The sequence below is a fragment of the Thunnus maccoyii genome, chromosome 18 (assembly GCF_910596095.1).
Source record: "Thunnus maccoyii chromosome 18, fThuMac1.1, whole genome shotgun sequence".
Lineage (NCBI taxonomy): Eukaryota > Metazoa > Chordata > Actinopteri > Scombriformes > Scombridae > Thunnus > Thunnus maccoyii.
Genome location: NC_056550.1, coordinates 29713345 through 29734563, shown reverse-complemented (window position 1 = coordinate 29734563; position 21219 = coordinate 29713345). Strand labels below are relative to the sequence as shown.

Below are 21219 nucleotides of genomic sequence, written 5' to 3'. Positions count from 1 at the left end.
TAACTCAGATACTTCATGTGTTTGTTGGTGTTTTATTATAAATCATTTATTATGAGGATTATTTTGAAAGTGACATGTTGTTAAGTGCGGGTCACACAGGACTAAGTTGGACCATTTTAGAGTGTAAAGTATGTTAAGTGGACATATAGGATGCATAAAGCTGCAGAATGAACACTGTGTACATGAACAGGCCCGTTGATGATGGTAACGAACAGGAAGGACGTCCATACGGTGGCCGTGAAGTGCAAATCACAACGATAAATAGCAAAACACAACAACAAATTGCAAATCAAATGAACAAAACAGAAACCACAACGACATTAACTTCTACCGGGAAAGGTAGGTACCTGCTATCGACCAGGATCGTCACTGATCGGATGAACGCGCCGTCCGTCTTTTTAACAGGAAGGAGAAACACTGTACGCCTTCATTCAGGGTCCGTGTGCCCTCCGTCCAAAGCTGTGTTCAACTCATAACAACATAAACAAACAACACATTATTTTGTTTTTCTGTTTTTTGTGTGAATTAAAAAAAAACTGAAATCGACTTGCTTTTCCTGCAAAAAAATGTTTTCTGTAATTTCTATTCCAATCGCCAATTTGATAACGAAAATGGGAAAAGCACGTGGGCTTCTGTTTTTTTTCATTAATTTGATTTGCAATTTGTTGTGTCTTTGTTTTTGTTGTTGTGTTTTTGTTTTTGTTGTTGTTTTCAGCTTCTGACTGAACTCAAGCAGGAACTCTGGTTCTTTCTGTTATTTCCCTCCAAACGTTCATTCATGATGTGGATTTGTGTCTGTTCAGTTTAATCAGTGATCTGTGAGAACATTGATCACGATGCAGCAGCAGCTTCTCACCAGATTTCAATGAACAAATTCATGATTTTATGCCTGAAGTCTGTCTGATATTATCGTTGAAACAAAATGGAAATATGGTTTTTAATTATTACTGAAAGCTACAAACAGTGACACTGTTGATGACAATTGACAAAACTCATCTGAACACCAGTATACATCTGTATTATTTTTATTAAAAGTCAGTAAAATACCCTCTTATGTACAGAGTTCAATCTGTTAATGTTAACTTTGTTCTGTATCTGTAATACATATAAACCTCAACACTATAAAAACATACAGCATTGTACAGAAGTCACCGTTACAGCAGTAAAAATCATCCCCAAAGTTAAACATGTCTGTAAATCCTCTGGTTCTCTGTGTGAAAACATCCTTTTGTTAAACTTTCTTTAGACTTAAACACATGTAATAACATTTAATAAATCATTTTGTTCTGTCTTCTTCAGAATCAGTTCCATCTCCGTGTGTCCAGTACAGAACATCCAGGATGTGATTAGCTTAGCTTAGCACAAATACTGGACGTCTTATTTCATTTCATGTTATTTCGTTTCGGTTCCGACGGTCTAAAACAACACGTGGCCCGTTAGCGTCCACCTCTAACGTACATGACTGCTGACATCATCACAATCCAGTGTTTAACACAGTGACGTTCTTTGTTCTATTCAGAAAGCAATTAAAACAAATACTTGGTATCAGAACATACTGACGCTCAGGTTCTACCTGGAACATAAAGGTTTGGTTGTCTGGCGGTGAGATGTGGGCTTCATGTTCTCAACGGGTTCCAGGTTCAACCCCTATGAACTTTAATGTCCATTACTTTTAAAAACAGGACGAGATGTTGGCATCCAGAGTTCTACAAGGTTCTCAAAGGATGTGGACCTTGTTTGGAGAGTTCTTGATCACAGTTCTTTCTGGGTCTGTAAGGTGATTTGTTTGATCTGTGTTCTTGAAAATAGAAGTGAAGCCGACTGTTAAGGTTTCAGATCCAGTCCAGGGTTCTTGGTGGTTCCACTCAGGTTCTACCTGGGTCATTTGAGGCTCAGTGGTTAAGACAGGAGTGTCATGAAAACATCAGGTTCCAAGTTTATCAACCTGGGCTTTTTAAAATTTATATTTAAAGAAAGAAGGAAAACTTTGGGTGCAGGGTTTGAACTTAGTGGAGAATTCTCTCTAAAAGACGGATGTTTTCTGTAAAGGTGTTTTTTTCAGTCTGTTGCCTTGAAAGAGCAATAAAGCAGCTGTTTAAGGTTTCAGATCCAGTCCAGGGTTCTACATGGTTCTACTAAGGGTCTACCTGGGTCATTAAAGGTGCAGTAGTTAGAGAGGGACATGGTGTATCCATCTGGTTCCAATTTCATCCTCCTGTGAATGTCTTGAATGAACTTGAATGTCCAGAAATGTAAAAACAGGAGTTGGAGATTGGATCCAGTGTTCTAAAGGGTTCTACGGGGGTTTGGAACTTGGTGGGAAAGTTGATGTTTTGGGTTTACGGGTGCCATGTCAGTGTATTTTGTTTGATCTGATATCTGGAAAATAGAAATAAAGCCAACTATTGAGGTTCCAGATCCCATTCTAGTTCTAGATGGTTCCACTCAGGTTGTATTTATCATTTAGGTCTTGGTGGTCAGACGGGACTTTATGTTCTCAACAGGTTTGGGGTTCAACCCCCATGAACTTTAAGGTCTATTAATTTTAAAAACAGGACGTGATGTTTGCATCCTGAGTTCTACAAGGTTCTTGAAGGATGTGGACCTTGTTTGGAGAGTTCTTGATCATAATTCTTTCTGGGTCTGTAAGGTGATTTGTTTGATCTGTTGCATTGAAAATAGAAGTGAAGCCGACTATTAAGGTTTCAGATCCAGTCCAGGGTTGTAGGTGGTTCCACTCAGGTTCTACCTGGGTCATTTGAGGCTCAGTGGTTAAGACAGGAGCATCATGAAAACATCAGGTTCCAAGTTCATCCACCTGGGCTTTTTAAAATTTAAATTATAAGAAAGAGGGAGGACTTTGGGTGCAGGGAAGGAACTTGGTAGAAAGTTCTCGCTAAAAGACGGATGTTTAATGTAAGTGTGTTTTGTTCAGTCTGTTGCCTTGAAAGAGCAACAAAGCAGCTGTTAGAGGTTTCAGATCCAGTTCTACAGGGGTTTGGAGCTTGGTGGAGAGCTCTCACTCAAAGACAGTTGTTTTGGGTTTTTAAGGTGCCAAATAAGTTTTATTTGATCTGTGTTCTTGAAAATGGCAGTAAAGCAGACTGTTGAGGTTTCAGATCCAGTCCAGGGTTCTAGGTGGTTCCACTCAGGTTCTACCTGGGTCATTTGAGGCACAGTGGTTAGATACGTCCAGGTTTAATCTCCTGTCAACTTGAATTTGAGAGGAGGGTTTTGGCAGTCCTCATGATGTTCTGGGTGCTTGCAGGAGCTGTCAGGAGGTTCTCTGAAGGTTCTGTCAGGTTCTCTGAGGAGCTCCTGGAGGTCCCCCTACCCTTCGGAGGAGAAGATGGTCTGGAATTCGTTGAGCATGAGCTCCACTATCTGGCTCTGGAACACCATGTGGATCGTCATGTTGGCCGACTCGGTCTGCGGCCGGAGCAACGTGGGTCCGAACACGATGGCGACGCTCTGAACCGACATCCTGTTAGATTCCTTGTGATCGATCACCCTGCAGGCAGACAGAGAGACACCGGTGTTTAAGATCACGTATCATCGTCCCGTTAGGAAAATGTTCCTCGGGTTCAGCTTTAACATATCAAAAATATTCATCTCCCAAACATACTGACATACATTCCTCATATCATTCATACAAAAACACAATAAGACCAATAACGTGATTAGAAAACACTACAGCTTATAAAACCAGGAAGATAATATTGCACGTTGAACATACGACCAACAACTGAAGTATTGCACATGTTCAGCATCTGTAAAGTTCTCTGTGACGATGCATCATTCCACCAACACAACATTTAACTGCTGCTGTTTACAATCGTAATGGACGATGGGACAAATGAGTTTTTATAACGGTTCAGTCTGAACTGTTCTACGCTCGTCTCTTGGCTCCTATCTGCCCGCATGTCAAGAAGTCATCGCACTTGGTTGTTTTTTCAGGTCAGACTTTGATTCATTCTCCAGCCAGCTGTTGGTTTTGAGTACATCTTGCAGTCGGTCAGATGGAGAATTGGTTTGGGACCAGACTGACATCACTTCCTCTAAAGCGTCTGTGTGTTTGTTTTAGTTTGAGTTCAGATCTGCACAAACGGATCGAACCGAGGAGGAAAACCGGAGTCCAGTTCAGCCAGACCGAGCTACAGACTGTAGCTGTAAACCAGAAATGTTCTTACTCTTCCTGTTTCTTATTGTTAGAATTTTCAAATTTAGTTTTGATATTTATTTACGACAACAAATTAGCTGTTTAGATTTTTTGTGGCACATTTATCAAAATATCATCCACTTGAAAATGTGCTCCAATGTTTTGGGAGAAGTGAGGAGCTGACATCAGAGACATCATGTTGTCTATTACTATTATTTATAACATTAAACTGTATTCAGACTGCATCGTTCCAGTTCTCCAACACCTCCACTGGCTCCCCGTTCACTCTGAAACGCTCATGTATGATACTGTCTGTTACAAATACACATGAACTTGGACTTACATGGTATTACAGGTTGGATAGTGAACTAAGACAAAATAATTCCATGTAAAATAATGTGAATTGATTAACTTAAAATCATTTTGAAAAGGTTTGTGTTGTTAGCTGATGATGCAATCTGGACTTCTCTTGCTGACTTTGATCTAGTTTAAAGCAGAGCAACTGAATTTTGGATAATTTATCTCTTATTTACTAAGAAGAGAAAATAAAGAGGCACAATAATGGAAACAAGATTAAATGAAGGCAGGGTTTCTGTTGACAGATGTGTGAAACTTGATCCAGAGTGAACTTAAAGCTGAAGTTATAGACATCACAGGTTAATATTGTCAGTTTAAGCTGGAGTTCTCCAAGGTTCTAGAGAGTCAGTCAGAACCATTGACAGCTGGATCGCCACCTGCTGGCTGCTGCAGTATAGCTCATAAGTCCCGCCCCCTCCATGTTAGCAGATGAGACATGACTAAAGAAATCAAACAACAATCAAGTACATGTCAAATAAATGTTTCCCAAAGATGGTTTCTGTCATTTTTGGCTTTACTTGTGCATAGCGGCAGGAAGTGGAGAGACGTCGGCCATATTTATATGATCTGAACAAACAGCAGAGAGTTTGTACTTTAATCAAATCTCAACAATACGAGTGTTTTAAAGGTAAATCTGTGTCTCCTGAGTTAATACGTACAGGTATAAGAACTAGTTCCAGGTCTTCTGTAGACTGGTTCCAGATGTGAACTCACCTGAGCAGGTGTTTGAACAGCAGCTCCATGGTGTCGTGGTTCGGCAGAGGCAGCGAACGAACCAGATCCTTCATGTAGGAGACTTTCAGGTTGTAGTCTGGGACCTCTGCAGGGAAACAGACACTGGTAGGTTCATTTTAAACAACTACAACTACAAGACAAACATATATGAAATGCTTTTAAAATACAACACATTGTTAAAGATGAAACCAGTGGTTTCCAACCTTTTTGTCTTTTGACGTCTTACAAAAAGCAGTGTGTAGTCGGGGTCACATTTCACATGTCTATGAGTTGTTAACAGCTCCACCAAATAGTGATTTTTCCCTCTAAACTTCTCACATGCTTTCATTTCAATAAATGTTCAAATGATCCAATATTTCAGCAAAAATCAAAGATTAGAGAAAAAGTCCAAAAACTGAAAACAGATTTGTGTATCAGAACTTTGTTTTTTCCTCTTTCCTCTCCCATTAATCATCTCACCACCCCTCAGATTTATCTGCTGACCCTTTGGAGGGGCCCGACCCCTAGGTTGGGAACCACTGGACTAAACTAGCTAACTGTATATAAAGTAGTGTAAACTAGCTCCACCTCCAGCAGCTACAACAGTAACATGCTGCTCTAACACTGATGCTTCACTATTAATAATCTAATGATGTCATATATAATAATATATCAGTCAGAGGGACCAAACCACTACTTTTACTGCAATACTTTAACTACATCAAGCTCATAATACTTATGTACTTTTACTGCAATACTTTAACTACATCAAGCTCATAATACTTATGTACTTTTACTGCAATACTTTAACTACATCAAGCTCATAATACTTATGTACTTTTACTGCAATACTTTAACTACATCAAGCTCATAATACTTATGTACTTTTACTGCAATACTTTAACTACATCAAGCTCATAATACTTATGTACTTTTACTGTAGTAGGATTTTTCATGCAGGACTTTTCCATGTAATGGAGTATTTTTACACTGCAGTAAAGGATCTGAGTACTTCTTCCATCGCTGGATTTTTGGCTGTCTGAGGCTAAAGGTTTGTACATTTGTATGATGACTGTAGAGGAATAGATACATATTGAATTGGTACCAAAATGACCTGAAGCTAAATATTCAGATTTTTACTTTAAGGTAAAACTTTCTCCTTGCTGTGGTTTAAACAGACAGTTGGTGTCACATTAAGCAGTTTAGTCTGAGGCGTGTAGAGTGTGTGACGTAGGTTTTGTTAAGTACTGACGGATGGCAGCGATGAACTTGTCGAAGCAGCTGAACGGGAACAGAGGCTCGGGAAGCTCTCGCAGGAAAAGCTTCAGAGCTCCGGTGATCACGTGGATCTCCTCCCACTGACCGTCCTCCAAGTCCAAGTGCTCCTCTGCAGCCACCACAGAAACACAACACATGAAGAAGAAGAATGAAAACCTCCTGCTGACTGGACAATAACCAAGTATAGCAGGGTTTAAGTTACTTATAAAGAAAAACAGGAATATCCTTGAAGGAACTGCTCTATTTAAACCAGAGTCTCTCTATTATTTCCAGGAGGCTTCTTGAAAATTATTAGGACATTTTCAGAAATCCTTGAATTTAAATAAAGTTACAGAAATGAAAATAAAACGTGTCTTAAAACAACAGTCAGGAGCCCAAATGAGCAGTGAAACATGTTTTTCTTGCTGTAAGTTGGAGATGTGATGTGTCGCGATGTTACCGTGGTCAGCTTTGTGTCGTAGTTTCTGGATCACAGCCAGGTTTCCGCTCACTCTGTAGATCCCGTCAACATCCAGACCTGAAGACACAAACATTTAAAACACACATCGATCTGCTCTGTGTGTGTGTGTGTGTTTGTATGAAATCTGAGTATCTTTATGTGTGTATGTGTTTACCTCTCCTCTCCACCGCTTTAATACACTTCTCCACAAACTTGGGAATGTTGGAGTTTTCTCTGTGACAGAGAGTGTCCAGGTGACACCCGAAGACGTTATCTGGGAAGAAGACAAAGAAGTGACGTAAAAACATGGAGTCTGTCTGAATATTTCACTCAGTGTAACGTTGTATAGACAGAACGCAACGTACATGACGCAGCAAACATGTCATGTATAGGAGGTCTGTGTTTTCCATCACTCCAGTCACTTGTTTTCTGTGGTTAATCACATAATCTGTACATTTTTTGTGTTTTTATTATGTTTTCATGATGCCGTTTCTCATGTGATCACAGTCTGGTCACCATGGAAACAGGCAGCAGGTTTTGGTCTTTCTCACCTCGGATGTATCCTCTCTCTTTAACGCTCTGCAGCGTCGGCCTCCGCTGGAGGAACCGTCGCAGTTTAGTCCGAACTCGTCTCTGCTCAGAGTCGGCTGACGAACTCGAAGCCACTAAAAACAGAAGAAGAAGAAGAGTGAAGGTGTTCTGACTTATTTCAGTCTCAAAATGACGGCATTCGGTGTGTGTTTATAGACTCACGTGGCCTCTTCTTGTCTTTGTCCTCTTTGTCTGAAGCAGCTTCGTCCTCGTCCTCTGACAGGTGTTCATATTCCTGAAACAGTTCCACTAAATGAAACAACGTTCCCCAGCAGCTCATCTACAGTCAGTGTGTGAGTGTGATTGGTACCAGCTGTCTGATGGTAGATCTACAGTCAGTGTGTGAGTGTGATTGGTACCAGCTGTCTGATGGTAGATCTACAGTCAGTGTGAGTGTGTTTGGTACCAGCTGTCTGATGGTAGATCTACAGTCAGTGTGAGTGTGTTTGGTACCAGCTGTCTGATGGTCGATCTACAGTCGGTGTGTGAGTGTGTTTGGTACCAGCTGTCTGATGGTAGATCTACAGTCAGTGTGTGAGTGTGATTGGTACCAGCTGTCTGATGGTAGATCTACAGTCAGTGTGAGTGTGTTTGGTACCAGCTGTCTGATGGTAGATCTACAGTCAGTGTGAGTGTGTTTGGTACCAGCTGTCTGATGGTAGATCTACAGTCAGTGTGTGAGTGTGTTTGGTACCAGCTGTCTGATGGTAGATCTACAGTCAGTGTGTGAGTGTGATTGGTACCAGCTGTCTGATGGTAGATCTACAGTCAGTGTGTGAGTGTGATTGGTACCAGCTGTCTGATGGTAGATCTACAGTCGGTGTGTGAGTGTGATTGGTACCAGCTGTCTGATGGTAGATCTACAGTCAGTGTGTGAGTGTGTTTGGTACCAGCTGTCTGATGGTAGATCTACAGTCAGTGTGTGAGTGTGATTGGTACCAGCTGTCTGATGGTAGATCTACAGTCAGTGTGAGTGTGTTTGGTACCAGCTGTCTGATGGTAGATCTACAGTCAGTGTGTGAGTGTGATTGGTACCAGCTGTCTGATGGTAGATCTACAGTCAGTGTGTGAGTGTGTTTGGTACCAGCTGTCTGATGGTAGATCTACAGTCAGTGTGAGTGTAATTAGTACCAGCTGTCTGATGGTATATCTACAGTCGGTGTGTGAGTGTGATTGGTACCAGCTGTCTGATGGTAGATCTACAGTCAGTGTGAGTGTGATTGGTACCAGCTGTCTGATGGTAGATCTACAGTCAGTGTGAGTGTGATTGGTACCAGCTGTCTGATGGTATATCTACAGTCGGTGTGTGAGTGTGATTGGTACCAGCTGTCTGATGGTAGATCTACAGTCAGTGTGAGTGTGATTGGTACCAGCTGTCTGATGGTGTCCTGCATCACTTTCAGCCAGTCACTGATGATGCTTTCGGTGTCGTACTGCATCAAGTACTCGCAGCCCTGACGAGTCTTCAGCTGCAGACACAAACACACAGACACCAGTTTCATCTACACAGTCAGAAGAGAACACCAGACACTGTAACCATGGTAACAAGTCCACACTGTCAGAAAGAGGATCCCTGTAACCACAGAAACCACGGTAGCAGTGACACAGCACAAGATAAGTGTGATGGAGATAGAAGTCTGTTTTTAGAACAGGCTTTAACCATGGTAACAGAGACTTGGAACCTCTAGAACAGGCTTTAACCATGGTAACAGAGACTTAGAACCTCTAGAACATGCTGTAACCATGGTAACAGAGACTTAGAACCTCTAGAACATGCTGTAACCATGGTAACAGAGACTTGCAACCTCTAAAACATGCTGTAACCATGGTAACAGAGACTTGGAACCTCTAAAACATGCTGTAACCATGGTAACAGAGACTTAGAACCTCTAGAACATGCTGTAACCATGGTAACAGAGACTTGCAACCTCTAAAACATGCTGTAACCATGGTAACAGAGACTTGGAACCTCTAAAACATGCTGTAACCATGGTAACAGAGACTTGGAACCTCTAAAACATGCTGTAACCATGGTAACAGAGACTTGCAACCTCTAAAACATGCTGTAACCATGGTAACAGAGACTTGGAACCTCTAGAACTGGCTGTAACCATGGTAACAGAGACTTGGAACCTCTAAAACATGCTGTAACCATGGTAACAGAGACTTGGAACCTCTAGAACTGGCTGTAACCATGGTAACAGATATGGTGGTGTACCTCGAGAACGTTCTTTTTGGACGACTTGTCTTTGGAGGCCCAGCAGACTGAAGCTCCTCTCAGTTCGACGGTGTATTCTGGAACGATCTGTGACGCCTTCATCTGAGGAAGAGTGAAAATATAATTTTAATAAAAAGTGAACAAAGGATCTGTGATGTCACACATAAACACGAGTTTATTTTTCTGAATAGATGTTCATCTTAAAGAGAGCAAAACGTTTTGCTCTGCAAGCTTCATTTTCACTAGTTGAAGTCTTGATGTGATATGATTCAGCTGATAAAATCCATCTAAATGTAATCAATATATAATTTGGGGAAAAAAGGGAAGCAGGGGCTCATTTTTGTCACAAAGCTTCCTAGCAGGTTAATGTACGAATATGTAGTATGAAAAATAAAACTAAGACGAAGATAAAATAAATTCAGTTTATCCCTGCTGGAAGATCTGCTAAGTTTAACACCATAACTGAGTGTTTGCTGTGTTATTATTATTATTATTACTGCATAATAATAGAGTTTAGAGCTGCAGACAAGAGTTTAGAAACACTACAAACACCCTATATGGAAATTCTGACCAGACGTCAAAAATAAAGTTTTGGTTTTTAAATCATTTCACTGTTAACTGTTCAGTTATTGTTGTCTGTAAATAAAATTTCCCAACATTAAACATTACATCTAAAAGCTAATAAAACTAGATAATTTTTATTCTTAAGTCTAAAATTTGTAAAAATTTACACAAATAGAGAGAAAATTCTGATAAAATACCCACAAACTGTTAGTTTTTAACCGTAGAAAGAAAACGCCCTCCACGTTCTTCAAAGAGATAAATACAGAGGAAGTGATGACCTCACTGTGTGTAACTGGTTCTTACAGCGTTCCCAGTCGGAGCAGATTTGGGGTCTTTGTGGAAGGTGAGGATCCCTCCATGGAGGACGGTCCAGGACTGAGCCCAGTTCTTCCTGTTCAACAACAACAACAACAAACCTCAATGACTGTTCTCTCCAAACTGAACAAACAGCAGCACGAATTTAAGACATATAAAATGATACAACTGTACTTCAGACGTTACATTCAGTCCTCAGCTCTCACCTGATCTTTTTGCCGTGATCGGCTACTTTGGTCTTGTTGATGATTCCTGCTTTCTCCAGCAGGTGGCTCTGCAGAGACAGAGAGGTAGACAGCAGGACAGGTGAGTCCTCAGGTTTCTTTTACCTGCAGGTCAGCTTTGAAATGTGACTCCTGTATAAACAAGGGAGTGGTGTTTGTGTGTCTATGGCAGCCCGGCAGGTTGAGTCTCCTCCCTGCATCTGCAGCTAAAACACTGGACAGGCACTGGGAATAACACCCGGACTCTTAAAATGTCTAAACAGCCCAAACTAGCTCCTCAAGAACCTCTATAACTTCTTCAAGAAGGTTGAGGTTCAATTTTGTTAATGTCCATAAATATGAAACTTTTACTACAATTTAATTACAAATTGGAATAAATCTGCTGATGAAAACGTTTCCAGAAAAGTTACCATATTGTCCTGAAAATAAGACGACCCTGATTATAAGAAGCCTCTGCCTTTTCCAACAGCTGTTTTTGGAAAAATAAAGCAGAAGATAAATCTTGTGTCACTCTCCCATCACTGATCATTGTTTGTGTTTGAGCTCCTCATCATCAGTCATTCCTGCTCTGCTGTTTGACAGATGATAGAGATGTGAGGTGCAGATATTTCAGGTGTAAAAATCCCATTCATGTCTCTTATAGACATTGTTACTCACTATAAACCTAGCAACATTAATGCTACAAACAACCCAGAATACATCACTCTCTCAATTCAAAAAGAACTGATGATCATGTGAACACGTCACTGTCCTGTTCTTGAATATAGATGACACTCACTTTTGAAAAATTATTGTCCAGAATAAAGTATTGTTTAATATTGGGAACAATACGCTATTAAATGAAGCTCAACAGATATTTGCACACAAATTAAAGCAGTTAGTTCTTGTTAAGTTCTGTTAATGCACACGATGGATGATCAGGAGGGTTAGTGGAAAAACACAGAGTCACTTTCTGGGCAATATTTAAGGTGTGACATCAGGCTAGCGCCCCCTGGAGGCTGCGGTGTTCATTACGGCTACATCAGGACATTTAATGATTCTTCTGACATCTGTCTCCGAAATATTTCACAATGTGGTGATACTGAGGAGGTGCAGAAGGAGGCACTGTCAGTCTGAGCTGCCCAAAAAGTTCTCTTCAATCAATCAATCAATCAAATCTATTTGGGGGGCGGGGCAGTCTCAGGCAGGGACCTCATTTATTATCCTAGTGGTCTGAGGGTAGAAGCTCTTCCTGGCCTCTCACTGAGCCTGGTGTATCTGGTACCTTCTTCCTGACCGCAGCAGGGAGAACAGGCCGTTATCTCGGTGGTAGGGATCTTAAATGATTCTCCTGGCCTTATTCTTGCAGCGCTTGGTGTAAATATCCTTTAGGCAGGGTAGCTCACCGCCCGTTGTATGTTCAACTGAATGTACCACTCTTTGCAGGGCCTTGTTGTCCTGTTCAGTGCTGTTTCTCTACCAGGCGGTGATGTTCCCCATCAGGATGCTCTCACTCAAACGTCTGAGGTGAAACAATCTCTGCCTTGCTTTCCTCACCACTGAGTGAGTATGCAGCGCCCAGATCAGGCCCTCAGTGAAGTGGACACCAAGGTACTTGAAGATGTCCATCCTCTCCACCGAGGACCTGTTGATATTAAGGGGGGAGGGGGGGTAGTTCTTTTCCCGCTTCTTCCCAAAGTCCACTCTCAGCTCCTCTGCCTTGCTGACATTCAGAAGTAGGTTGTTGTCCTGACACCAGTTGGTCCGGTCCTCTACTTCCTTCAGGTAGGCCTTTTCATTGTTATCCATGATCAAGACCAACACAGCTGTGTTGTCAGCAAACTTGATGATAGTGTTGGTGTCGAAAGTAGCCACACAGTCGTGTGTGTACGGGAAGTACAGCAGGGGGCGCAAAATGCAGCCCTGGGGTGCTCTGGTGTTGAGGACGAGGGTAGATGAGGTGTGTCTGCCTACTGTCACCGCCTGGGGTCTGTTCGTCAGGAAGTCAAGGATCCACATGCACAGTGAGGTGTTTTAATCCCAGGTCCTTGAGTTTTGTGACAAGCCTGGAGGGAGCTATGGTGTTAAACGCTGAACTGTAGTCAATGAACAGTAATCTCAGACAGCTCCCTTTCTTGTCCAGGTGAGATACGGTGGTGTGGAGGACGTGTGCTATGGTGTCCTCTGTTGATCAGGTGGGGCAGTCGGCAAACTGTAGTGGATCCAGTGTGCTGGGTAGTGAGGAGCAGATGTAATTCTTGACCAACCGTTCAAAGCACTTCATCACTACAGAGGTGAGTGCCACTGGGCGGTAGTCGTTCAGGTGGGCTGGTCTTGTTTTCTTGGGCACAGGAATGATGGTGGACTCCTTGAAGGAGTTTGACAGACTGAGCCAGGGACAGGTTGAATATCATTGTGAACACCGGCGCTTGTTGGTCAGCACATAGTCTGAGATCCTGCTGACTAATACCATCTGGTCTTGCTGCTTTCTTGGTGTTCACTCACTTAAAAGCCCTCCTGACGTCATGCTCAGAAAAGGTAACAAGTTACTGTTTTAGAAATTAAATCAAAGGTTAGTTTGTGTTAGTAAAGCCCGGTTTGCTGTAACATGAGTTTCCATGGCTACTACAAGAGACTAAAGACTGTTGCCACGACTCTGATTTCTGACAGAGACAGCCCAACAGACACCCAGCAACTTCACCAGCCAATCAGGGCCCAGGACCTACGTGCAGTTGGTGGGAGTTTGTGCTTCGATTGGACAGATTCCTCTTCAGTCTGAGCCTATCAGAGAGCTTGATGAGGGAAAACAGGATGATATCACATGACGAGAGAATGACTGAATGAATGATGGACAGATGAGTAAGTGTAATGGATTTGAATGAGACTGTGTGTGTGTGTGTGTGTGTGTTCAAGGTTCAAGGTTCAAGGTTCATTTATTGTCGTTTGCATGCTTACACATGTAACGAAGGTATGGCGTGTGACGTGTGTACCTGTTGGCTGTCAGGAGAGTGTCTTCTGTTGGACACATCAGTGAGGTCGGAGACGTTCCTCCTGAGGTTCGGAGCAAACGTCTGTAACACAGAGGACACTTTAATAAACCCGAAACATTTTATATGCCAGTACACCAGTGCACAATATATGTAATAGCTCTTGTACAAATAAGATAATAACTTGTGAGAACAAGATAACAGCTTATTCTTGATCTACAGATACTCGTCTACGATCGATTATCATAACTCACACAGAGACGAGCTGGCACCAACTTTGAAAGACTAACCCAAGAACTGATCACTGGGCAAACCAGCATAAGGCACAAGACACGCTGCACTATATGCCATGTCCCATTCACACACACACACTCAAATAGCATGGACCAAAGACCAGAGGACTGTAAAACCCATGGATTAGTTTTAGATTTTGTCTAAGGACAATTATTGTTGTATGTTGATATGTGTGTATCATATGTGTGTTGTTATGTACTTTGGTTAGACCTTTATTCCACTGCCTTTAAGCCAAGAAATGTACCACTAACATTATCCTGTCATCCATGATAACGCTATCATATTTAGCACCATTCTGCTCGGTTCATTGTCAGAACGCTAAAGCTACTATCAAAAAGGAATTCTGCAATAGCTAAATTGTACATACTTTGATTAATGGAGTAACCGTATTCTGTGGACAGGAGGGAACTGCTGGTCTAAAGATGTGACTCAGAGCAACAGGAAGTGAAACCTCAAAAGTCTAGAGTAGTGAGTTGAGGATCAAGCCTCGGAGAGCATGAACCAGGAGCTCTCTTCCAATGGGAACTCTTCCAACCTCTGACCAGCTGACTCACTCATCATTACAAGGTCCAGACTCCAGCTCCTCACCCCAACACATCAGACTCCATTCTCCACAAGAAGCCGCCCCAGAGAGCAAACAAGTATTCCTACAAAACCTTCATCAACGTGCTTAAACCCTGGTGCATCATGATTTGTAACTTCAATTGGTGATTCAGAACTAAGCTGTTGTACCATTGATTTGACTCGCTGCTTCTCAGGTAACAGTCATCTCATCTGTTTATCAGGTCTCTCATACCAACTACACAATAGATAACTCTGCATCATTCACTAGCCACAGCCTTGTGCACCAGTTTCCCTCTTGTGTCTTGTCTGTTAAATGTTGTGGTGTTTAGTACTTGTATCTGTAGTATTAGTAATAAATGTGCATGTAACTAAAGTGGACTTGTTTGTGTTTTCTTGTGCATCTCAGTCACTGAACCTTAAAAGACTTTATACCCTCACAAAATCATAATAACGATTAATGACAATCATAATTCTAATTGACCTCTCTTGTGTGTCCAACAAGGAGGACTATTTCCTTATTATTATACCAACTCTAATATGAGTTATATCACTGGAAAAATAATTTCATGTGTCACAATAATAACTCATAATTGCCCCATAAAATCATAAAGCTATTTGAGTGCACAAATTCCTACACTTGTGATAACAAGATGATAACTTGTGAGAACACGATAACTCAGCAGCTGATTGGTTTGACTCACTTCTTCCGCCACGCTGTGTCTCCAGTTCTTGACCTGCAGAGACGTTCCCTCCTCAGAAACTCCATTTCCCATCTGCCTCTGGGGCAAATTGGGGATCTGAAATCCATAAATCAATGGATTAATGAATTAAACATCAGGCACACAAACTGCCTCGCACCTGATTGAATAACGTATTGATTGATTGATTGGTTTGTCGATCGATTACCTCCTTCCACTGGGGGCTGCTGCTGTCTTTCAGGTCCAGCTGAGCTCTGGGAATCAGAGGCACATGCTGCTGAGCATGCTGGGAAAAGAATAAAACGACAACATTGATCACATTAACGCTCGTCATTGAAGACCTGCTGAGCGGGATTAAAGCGGACTGAACGGGAATCACTGTGTCTGTGTTTCGTACCGTTGTGGAGACGGCGTCGTTGTTCTCTCTCTCTGCATTCAAAGGATAATCTTCTTCTGGCAGTGGAGGCTTCAGTTGAATTAAATCAAATAATTAACAATTGTTAAAGAAAATTCACCATTTTTAATTCCTTAACCCTCCTGTTGCCCCCCGTTTTCAAATGTTTTTATATCAGAAACATGGATTTCTTTCATCTAATTGCCTGAAAATCACACGGATGGTTCCACTACTTTTATTGAACTTTGCATGGAGGAGGGTTAACGCTCTGCTGTGACCTCTGACCTCAAGGTAAACACACACAGCTGTTGTGTTTGCTTGACGTGAACGTTGGATCGTACCGGTCTGTCGTCGTGTCTCCGGCTGCCGGCTGTAGATGCAGGGAGGGGGGAGGGTGAGGGGGGGGACAGCGGCTCCGGTGCGGTCCAGGACGTGGCTCCTGAGGTGGGGTTATAGTAGTAGAACCTCCCCGAGGCTTTGTCCACCAGCTGCTCCCAACCACAGGAACCCTGACAGGAAGGGCCAGGATGTCAGTTTCCATGGTGACACAGGGATAATTAATGTTTTAATTAGTACTGGATTATGTAGATTATTATTATTTATATACGTTCATCTTCATGTTTTATGTAGTGCTTGATTAATAAATAACCCAGGTAAACATTATGAACATTTACTATGTAAATAAAGATAATAAATACAAACAAAACATATAAACAAATAAAGTGAGGAGACATTATCTTTACTAACAGAAACACTTTTTATCACTTTAAAATTAGCTTTAAAAATAACAGTAGTTTTCTGTTTAGATTTAACGCCTCACAACTGTATTCGTTCCATGTTGGTATTTTAAATTTAAAGTATAAATATTTAAGTATATTGTATTCTATTTTGATGTATTTACATTGTTTTATGGTGACTGTATACAGAGGGACAGTATGGTGGCCCATGCTGAAGTCTTCCTGTTCAATAAACCAATAAATCAATCAATCAATCAATCTGAAGGTCGTTTTTAAAATGCTGTTTATGTGTGAAAACAGTTTGTTTCCACTTCAACTTTTTCAGTGTTTATGATGTCGATGATGCTGCTGATCATCATCAGGAGGCTGAAAGCAGATTTACTACAAGTTTGTGCAGTTAGAGAAAACCTCACGGAGAAAAGTGTGAAGAGAAGAATATGAGAATGTTCTTGCACGAGGCCCAGTATCTCTGTCACTTCCATTTCCTTCACTGGTTTTGTCTAAACTTCCACTTCAACATCGTTCAGTCTTAAAAACTCTTTTCTCTCTTTAGTTTCATCAGTTTCTGTTTGTGTTTCTGGAGTTTTGTACCTGGGAGGAGGCGGGGGAGAGCAGAGGGGAGGGGGAGGCCAGGTGTCCCCCCTCCCTCCCCTTGGACTGGTCCACGTCTGCAGCGGGCGGGGGCGGGGGGCTGCGGGGGTCGGACCAGGTGGTCTGTCTGGTTACAGGATGGTAATAAAACTGCTTCCCGCTGTCCTGGTCGGTGTGGACCTGACGGAGGAGACGGAGGACGTCAGAGTCATGTGACTCCTGCTGCGGAGTCTCTGAGCAAGGCACTGACCCGTCGCCTGTTCCTGTTCATCTGATCTCCAGCAGCTCAGGTTACATCTGATGAAACTTTAATCACCTCTGCAGGAGAGCAGGAGACGCTCCGACCAGTTTATAGTAAATGTGAAGAGAACTAAACGTGTGATTGGTTCTGACTGTAAAATAGGATCATAATTGATCATCATACAGTTTCTCACAGGTGTTTAAACTCTGAGCAACTTGAAACACAGTCAGTGAAACCTGAAGCTCCTGCAGCAAAACCCCAAACCAGGTCTGCAAACCTTTAAATCCACGTCACACAGTTCTCTTCATCATCAAAACGAAAACTAAAAACTTTATTCAGCAACTAGTGTTTACACATGTAAACACATGTTGTCCTGTTTTGGAGGGAAATGGAGTGATAGGAAGAGGAGGAAGAGGAGGAGGAAGGATCCACCATGCAGCAGTATGAGGGACGCTGGGCGGAAATGTGGCCACAAATAAATAGTTTGTTTTTGTCTTTTTATGTTTAGAGTTTTGAAAATTTGTTTATTTGTTGTGTTTTTTTTTATCTGACTGAATGTTGGATGTAAAGTAGATAAACACGACTGTAACAATCTTTAACACTGAAAACACTAAAGTCATAAACCTGCTGAGATGATCTGTTCCCATGACGACGTGTTCGCTTTGATTTGTAGAGTTTTGCATTTTGTGTTTGTGGTTTGTTGTTCAGTTTTGAGAAAATGTGTGTTAACAGTTGTGAAAAACTGTGAGAAGAAAATGAATAAAAGCTTCACAAACATCATGTTTAACATTAAATATAAATAAACTTCGTCTCCTTTCAGTGGTTCAACTGAACTATCAGAGGTCAGAGGTCACTGACCTGCCAGTCATCATGCGGGCTGAGGGGGGAGGCGGGGCTCATCATCCCGGAGGAGGAGGAGCCAGAAGACGAGGAGGTGTGGCCTGCTGTAGCGGGGGCGGGGTCAGGGGGCGGTGGTGCGGGGAGGGCGGGGCCAGCGACAGAGATCTGAGGCGTTTTCTTCAGACTGGAGACGTTAGCGTAGACGGGCGAGTCGGGGCCGAGCGAGCTCTGGTCCTACAGAGAGAGAGAGAGAGGATATGATCGCATTAGAGATGTTACTAGAAATCACAACATCAATACAGACAATACGACGGCGACGGATCGATCAGAACTTCTTACAGCTGAATCACAACAAAACGCAGAATCTCAGACTGTCTGAGTCATAAACAACAACAGAGACGCTGTAGCAGCATCCTGAGCTCTGAACAACAGGTAAATAAATAATACATTCATTAAAAAAACAGGATACGTCGTTGTGATCCCGCTGTGAGGAGGAGGAGGAGGAGGAGGAGGAGGAGGAGGTTACCTCGGACCCCCACAGGGCGAGAAACACTTTCAAAAATGCATCACTAACGTTCTCTCCTCTCATTGGCCGGGTGAGAACGTCCTCTCCTCTCATTGGCCGGGTGAGAACGTCCTCTCCTCTCATTGGCCGGGTGAGAACGTCCTCTCCTCTCATTGGCCGAGTGAGAATGTCCTCTCCTTTCATTGGCCGAGTGAGAACGTCCTCTCCTTTCATTGGCCGGGTGAGAACGTCCTCTCCTCTCATTGGCCGAGTGAGAATGTCCTCTCCTTTCATTGGCCAGGTGAGAACATCCTCTCCTCTCATTGGCCAGGTGGAGAAGCCATTCTCTCCTCTCATTGGCCGAGTGAGAACGTCCTCTCCTCTCATTGGCCGAGTGAGAATGTCCTCTCCTTTCATTGGCCGGGTGAGAACGTCCTCTCCTCTCATTGGCCGGGTGAGAACGTCCTCTCCTCTCATTGGCCGGGTGAGAACGTCCTCTCCTCTCATTGGCCGGGTGAGAACGTCCTCTCCTCTCATTGGCCGGGTGAGAACGTCCTCTCCTCTCATTGGCCGGGTGAGAACGTTCTCTCCTTTCATTGGCCGAGTGAGAACGTCCTCTCCCCTCATTGGCCAGGTGAGAACGTCCTCTCCCCTCATTGGCCAGGTGAGAACGTCCTCTCCCCTCATTGGCCAGGTGAGAACGTCCTCTCCCCTCATTGGCCAGGTGGAGAAGCCATTCTCTCCTCTCATTGGCCGGGTGAGAACGTCCTCTCCTCTCATTGGCCAGGTGAGAACGTTCTCTCTCCTCTCATTGGCCGGGTGAGAACGTTCTCTCTCCTCATTGGCCGGGTGTATCTGGGGCGGGACTATGAATGTAAAGACAGGAAGAAGGTGATGAAGACGCTCCGCTGGTTAATACGACGTTCTACCTGCTCGTCCAGGTGTGACCTCGATTCATTCTGCAGCGAGTTGTTAACAACTAAATTCACTCATCAACATCCCAGCATGCAAAGCGTTCCTGGCTACAACTGGCAGAGTTCTCCTGGTAGTCGGTGGGATCGTAGTTTTGGTCTGAGTGTGAGTTCAGATCTGCACAATCGGATCCCAGCGAGGAGGAAAAGCCGCCGCTGTGAAAACGCCCTGAAACATGAACGTATGCTGCAGCGCTTCCTGTCTGACTGTCATTAACTGTAACTGTGTCTCTGTGGGTGAGCTGCTGTCCGACAGGAAGAACTCCTCCCATGTTTTATAAACACACACACACACACGCACGCACGCACGCACACACACACACACACACACACACACACACACACACACACACACAAACATTAACCAGAGTAATTGAAGTCTCTGCAGCCTGATTTTCCTGTTAGATTCTTTGCGTTATAAAAACACCTGCAGACAGAAACATTCAGTCCTGAAGAGTTTCTCTTTGTTTCCTCGTTCTGTTTTCACATGTTTCCTTTCATCAGTTTCCTCTGTGACTGAACTCTGCTGCTGATGATGATGATGATGATGATGATGATGATGTAACCATCCTGCAGGTTTATATTCTGACACCAGTTTACATTATTTACACTTTGTTTCTGTCTGAGAGAATAATACAGTACCCATGAGCCTCTGCTGCTGCTGTTGCTATGGAGATGAATTCAAAACGCTTCGTTACTGAAATTGCAAAACAAAACGTGTCGTCATGGTTACTGAATTCACTCAGAGTGACCCATAATCCTCAGCTTCTGCTCGCCATCAGAGAAACCAGATTTTAAGCTCTGTGATTGGCTGTTTCTTGCCGAGATGCACCCTGGGAGTCGTAGTTAACCTCTACCCCGAAATCTTTATGTCCACAGTCTCGTAGCTTCGACTTTTTACAGAAGAAGCAGATATTTTCATGATGACATATATGTTGCATCACAATTCAACAAACAAACAAACAAACAAACAAACAAACAAACAATACTAACAGTGATGAAAAGAATGACACAAACCTCTACATCATCTGCACCAGAACAAACTAGAGTCTAGCTGTAAACCAAAAGGTGAAATATGAAGGAAAGAGAGAAAGAAGGTAAATAAAGTCAAAAACAAGAACTAGCACGTTTGAGGTAAACAAGTAAACAAATGTTGAAGTGATGAAGAGGAGCAGCAGAGAGTCTGGAAAACCATTCAGATGGATTTCTTTAGAAACAGTCAAGATGTTTCAAATGTTTTTAACGTCTGTGTTAAACGTTATTTAACGTTCGTACATAACGATGAGAGCTGATGGACTCAGTCACACTTTACTGCAGTACATGTATCACTCAGACGATGCTTTTATCTTTGGTTCATTTAGATGTTTTCACATATAAAGTCTCATTAAATCCTCTTTGACTCAAAACATTAAACTTCCAAGACGACTGAAAACCTGATTAGTCGATTAATCGATTAGTTACCGATTATTAAAATAATCTCCAACTGTTTGGATAATTGATTCATCGCTTTGAGTCGTTTTTAAAGAAGAAAAAGTCCAAATTCTCTGATTGCAGCTTGT

The 21219-nt window shown here is 42.6% G+C and overlaps 1 protein-coding gene across 3 annotated transcripts in view; it reads right to left on the bottom strand.

The window, feature by feature from the left end:
* Positions 1-1099: 1099 nt before the first annotated feature.
* LOC121884594 (rho GTPase-activating protein 27-like) overlaps positions 1100-21219 on the bottom strand; it is a 33717-nt gene continuing 13597 nt past the window's right edge. For 2 of the 3 annotated variants that reach the window (XM_042393461.1, XM_042393462.1), the window contains exons 4-22: positions 18203-18418; positions 17104-17283; positions 16117-16284; positions 15779-15847; positions 15590-15667; positions 15385-15480; positions 13829-13909; positions 13565-13630; positions 10842-10909; positions 10624-10711; positions 9757-9858; positions 8909-9007; positions 7701-7773; positions 7499-7612; positions 7123-7221; positions 6948-7025; positions 6483-6617; positions 5231-5336; positions 1100-3511 (exon numbers count right to left, since the gene is read on the bottom strand). In XM_042393461.1, the coding sequence (XP_042249395.1) occupies positions 3331-3511; positions 5231-5336; positions 6483-6617; positions 6948-7025; positions 7123-7221; positions 7499-7612; positions 7701-7773; positions 8909-9007; positions 9757-9858; positions 10624-10711; positions 10842-10909; positions 13565-13630; positions 13829-13909; positions 15385-15480; positions 15590-15667; positions 15779-15847; positions 16117-16284; positions 17104-17283; positions 18203-18418 (2097 nt within the window). In that variant the 3' untranslated portion in view covers positions 1100-3330. The remainder of the gene's footprint in view (positions 3512-5230; positions 5337-6482; positions 6618-6947; positions 7026-7122; positions 7222-7498; positions 7613-7700; positions 7774-8908; positions 9008-9756; positions 9859-10623; positions 10712-10841; positions 10910-13564; positions 13631-13828; positions 13910-15384; positions 15481-15589; positions 15668-15778; positions 15848-16116; positions 16285-17103; positions 17284-18202; positions 18419-21219) is intronic. The other variant, XM_042393463.1, reaches the window with a different exon arrangement.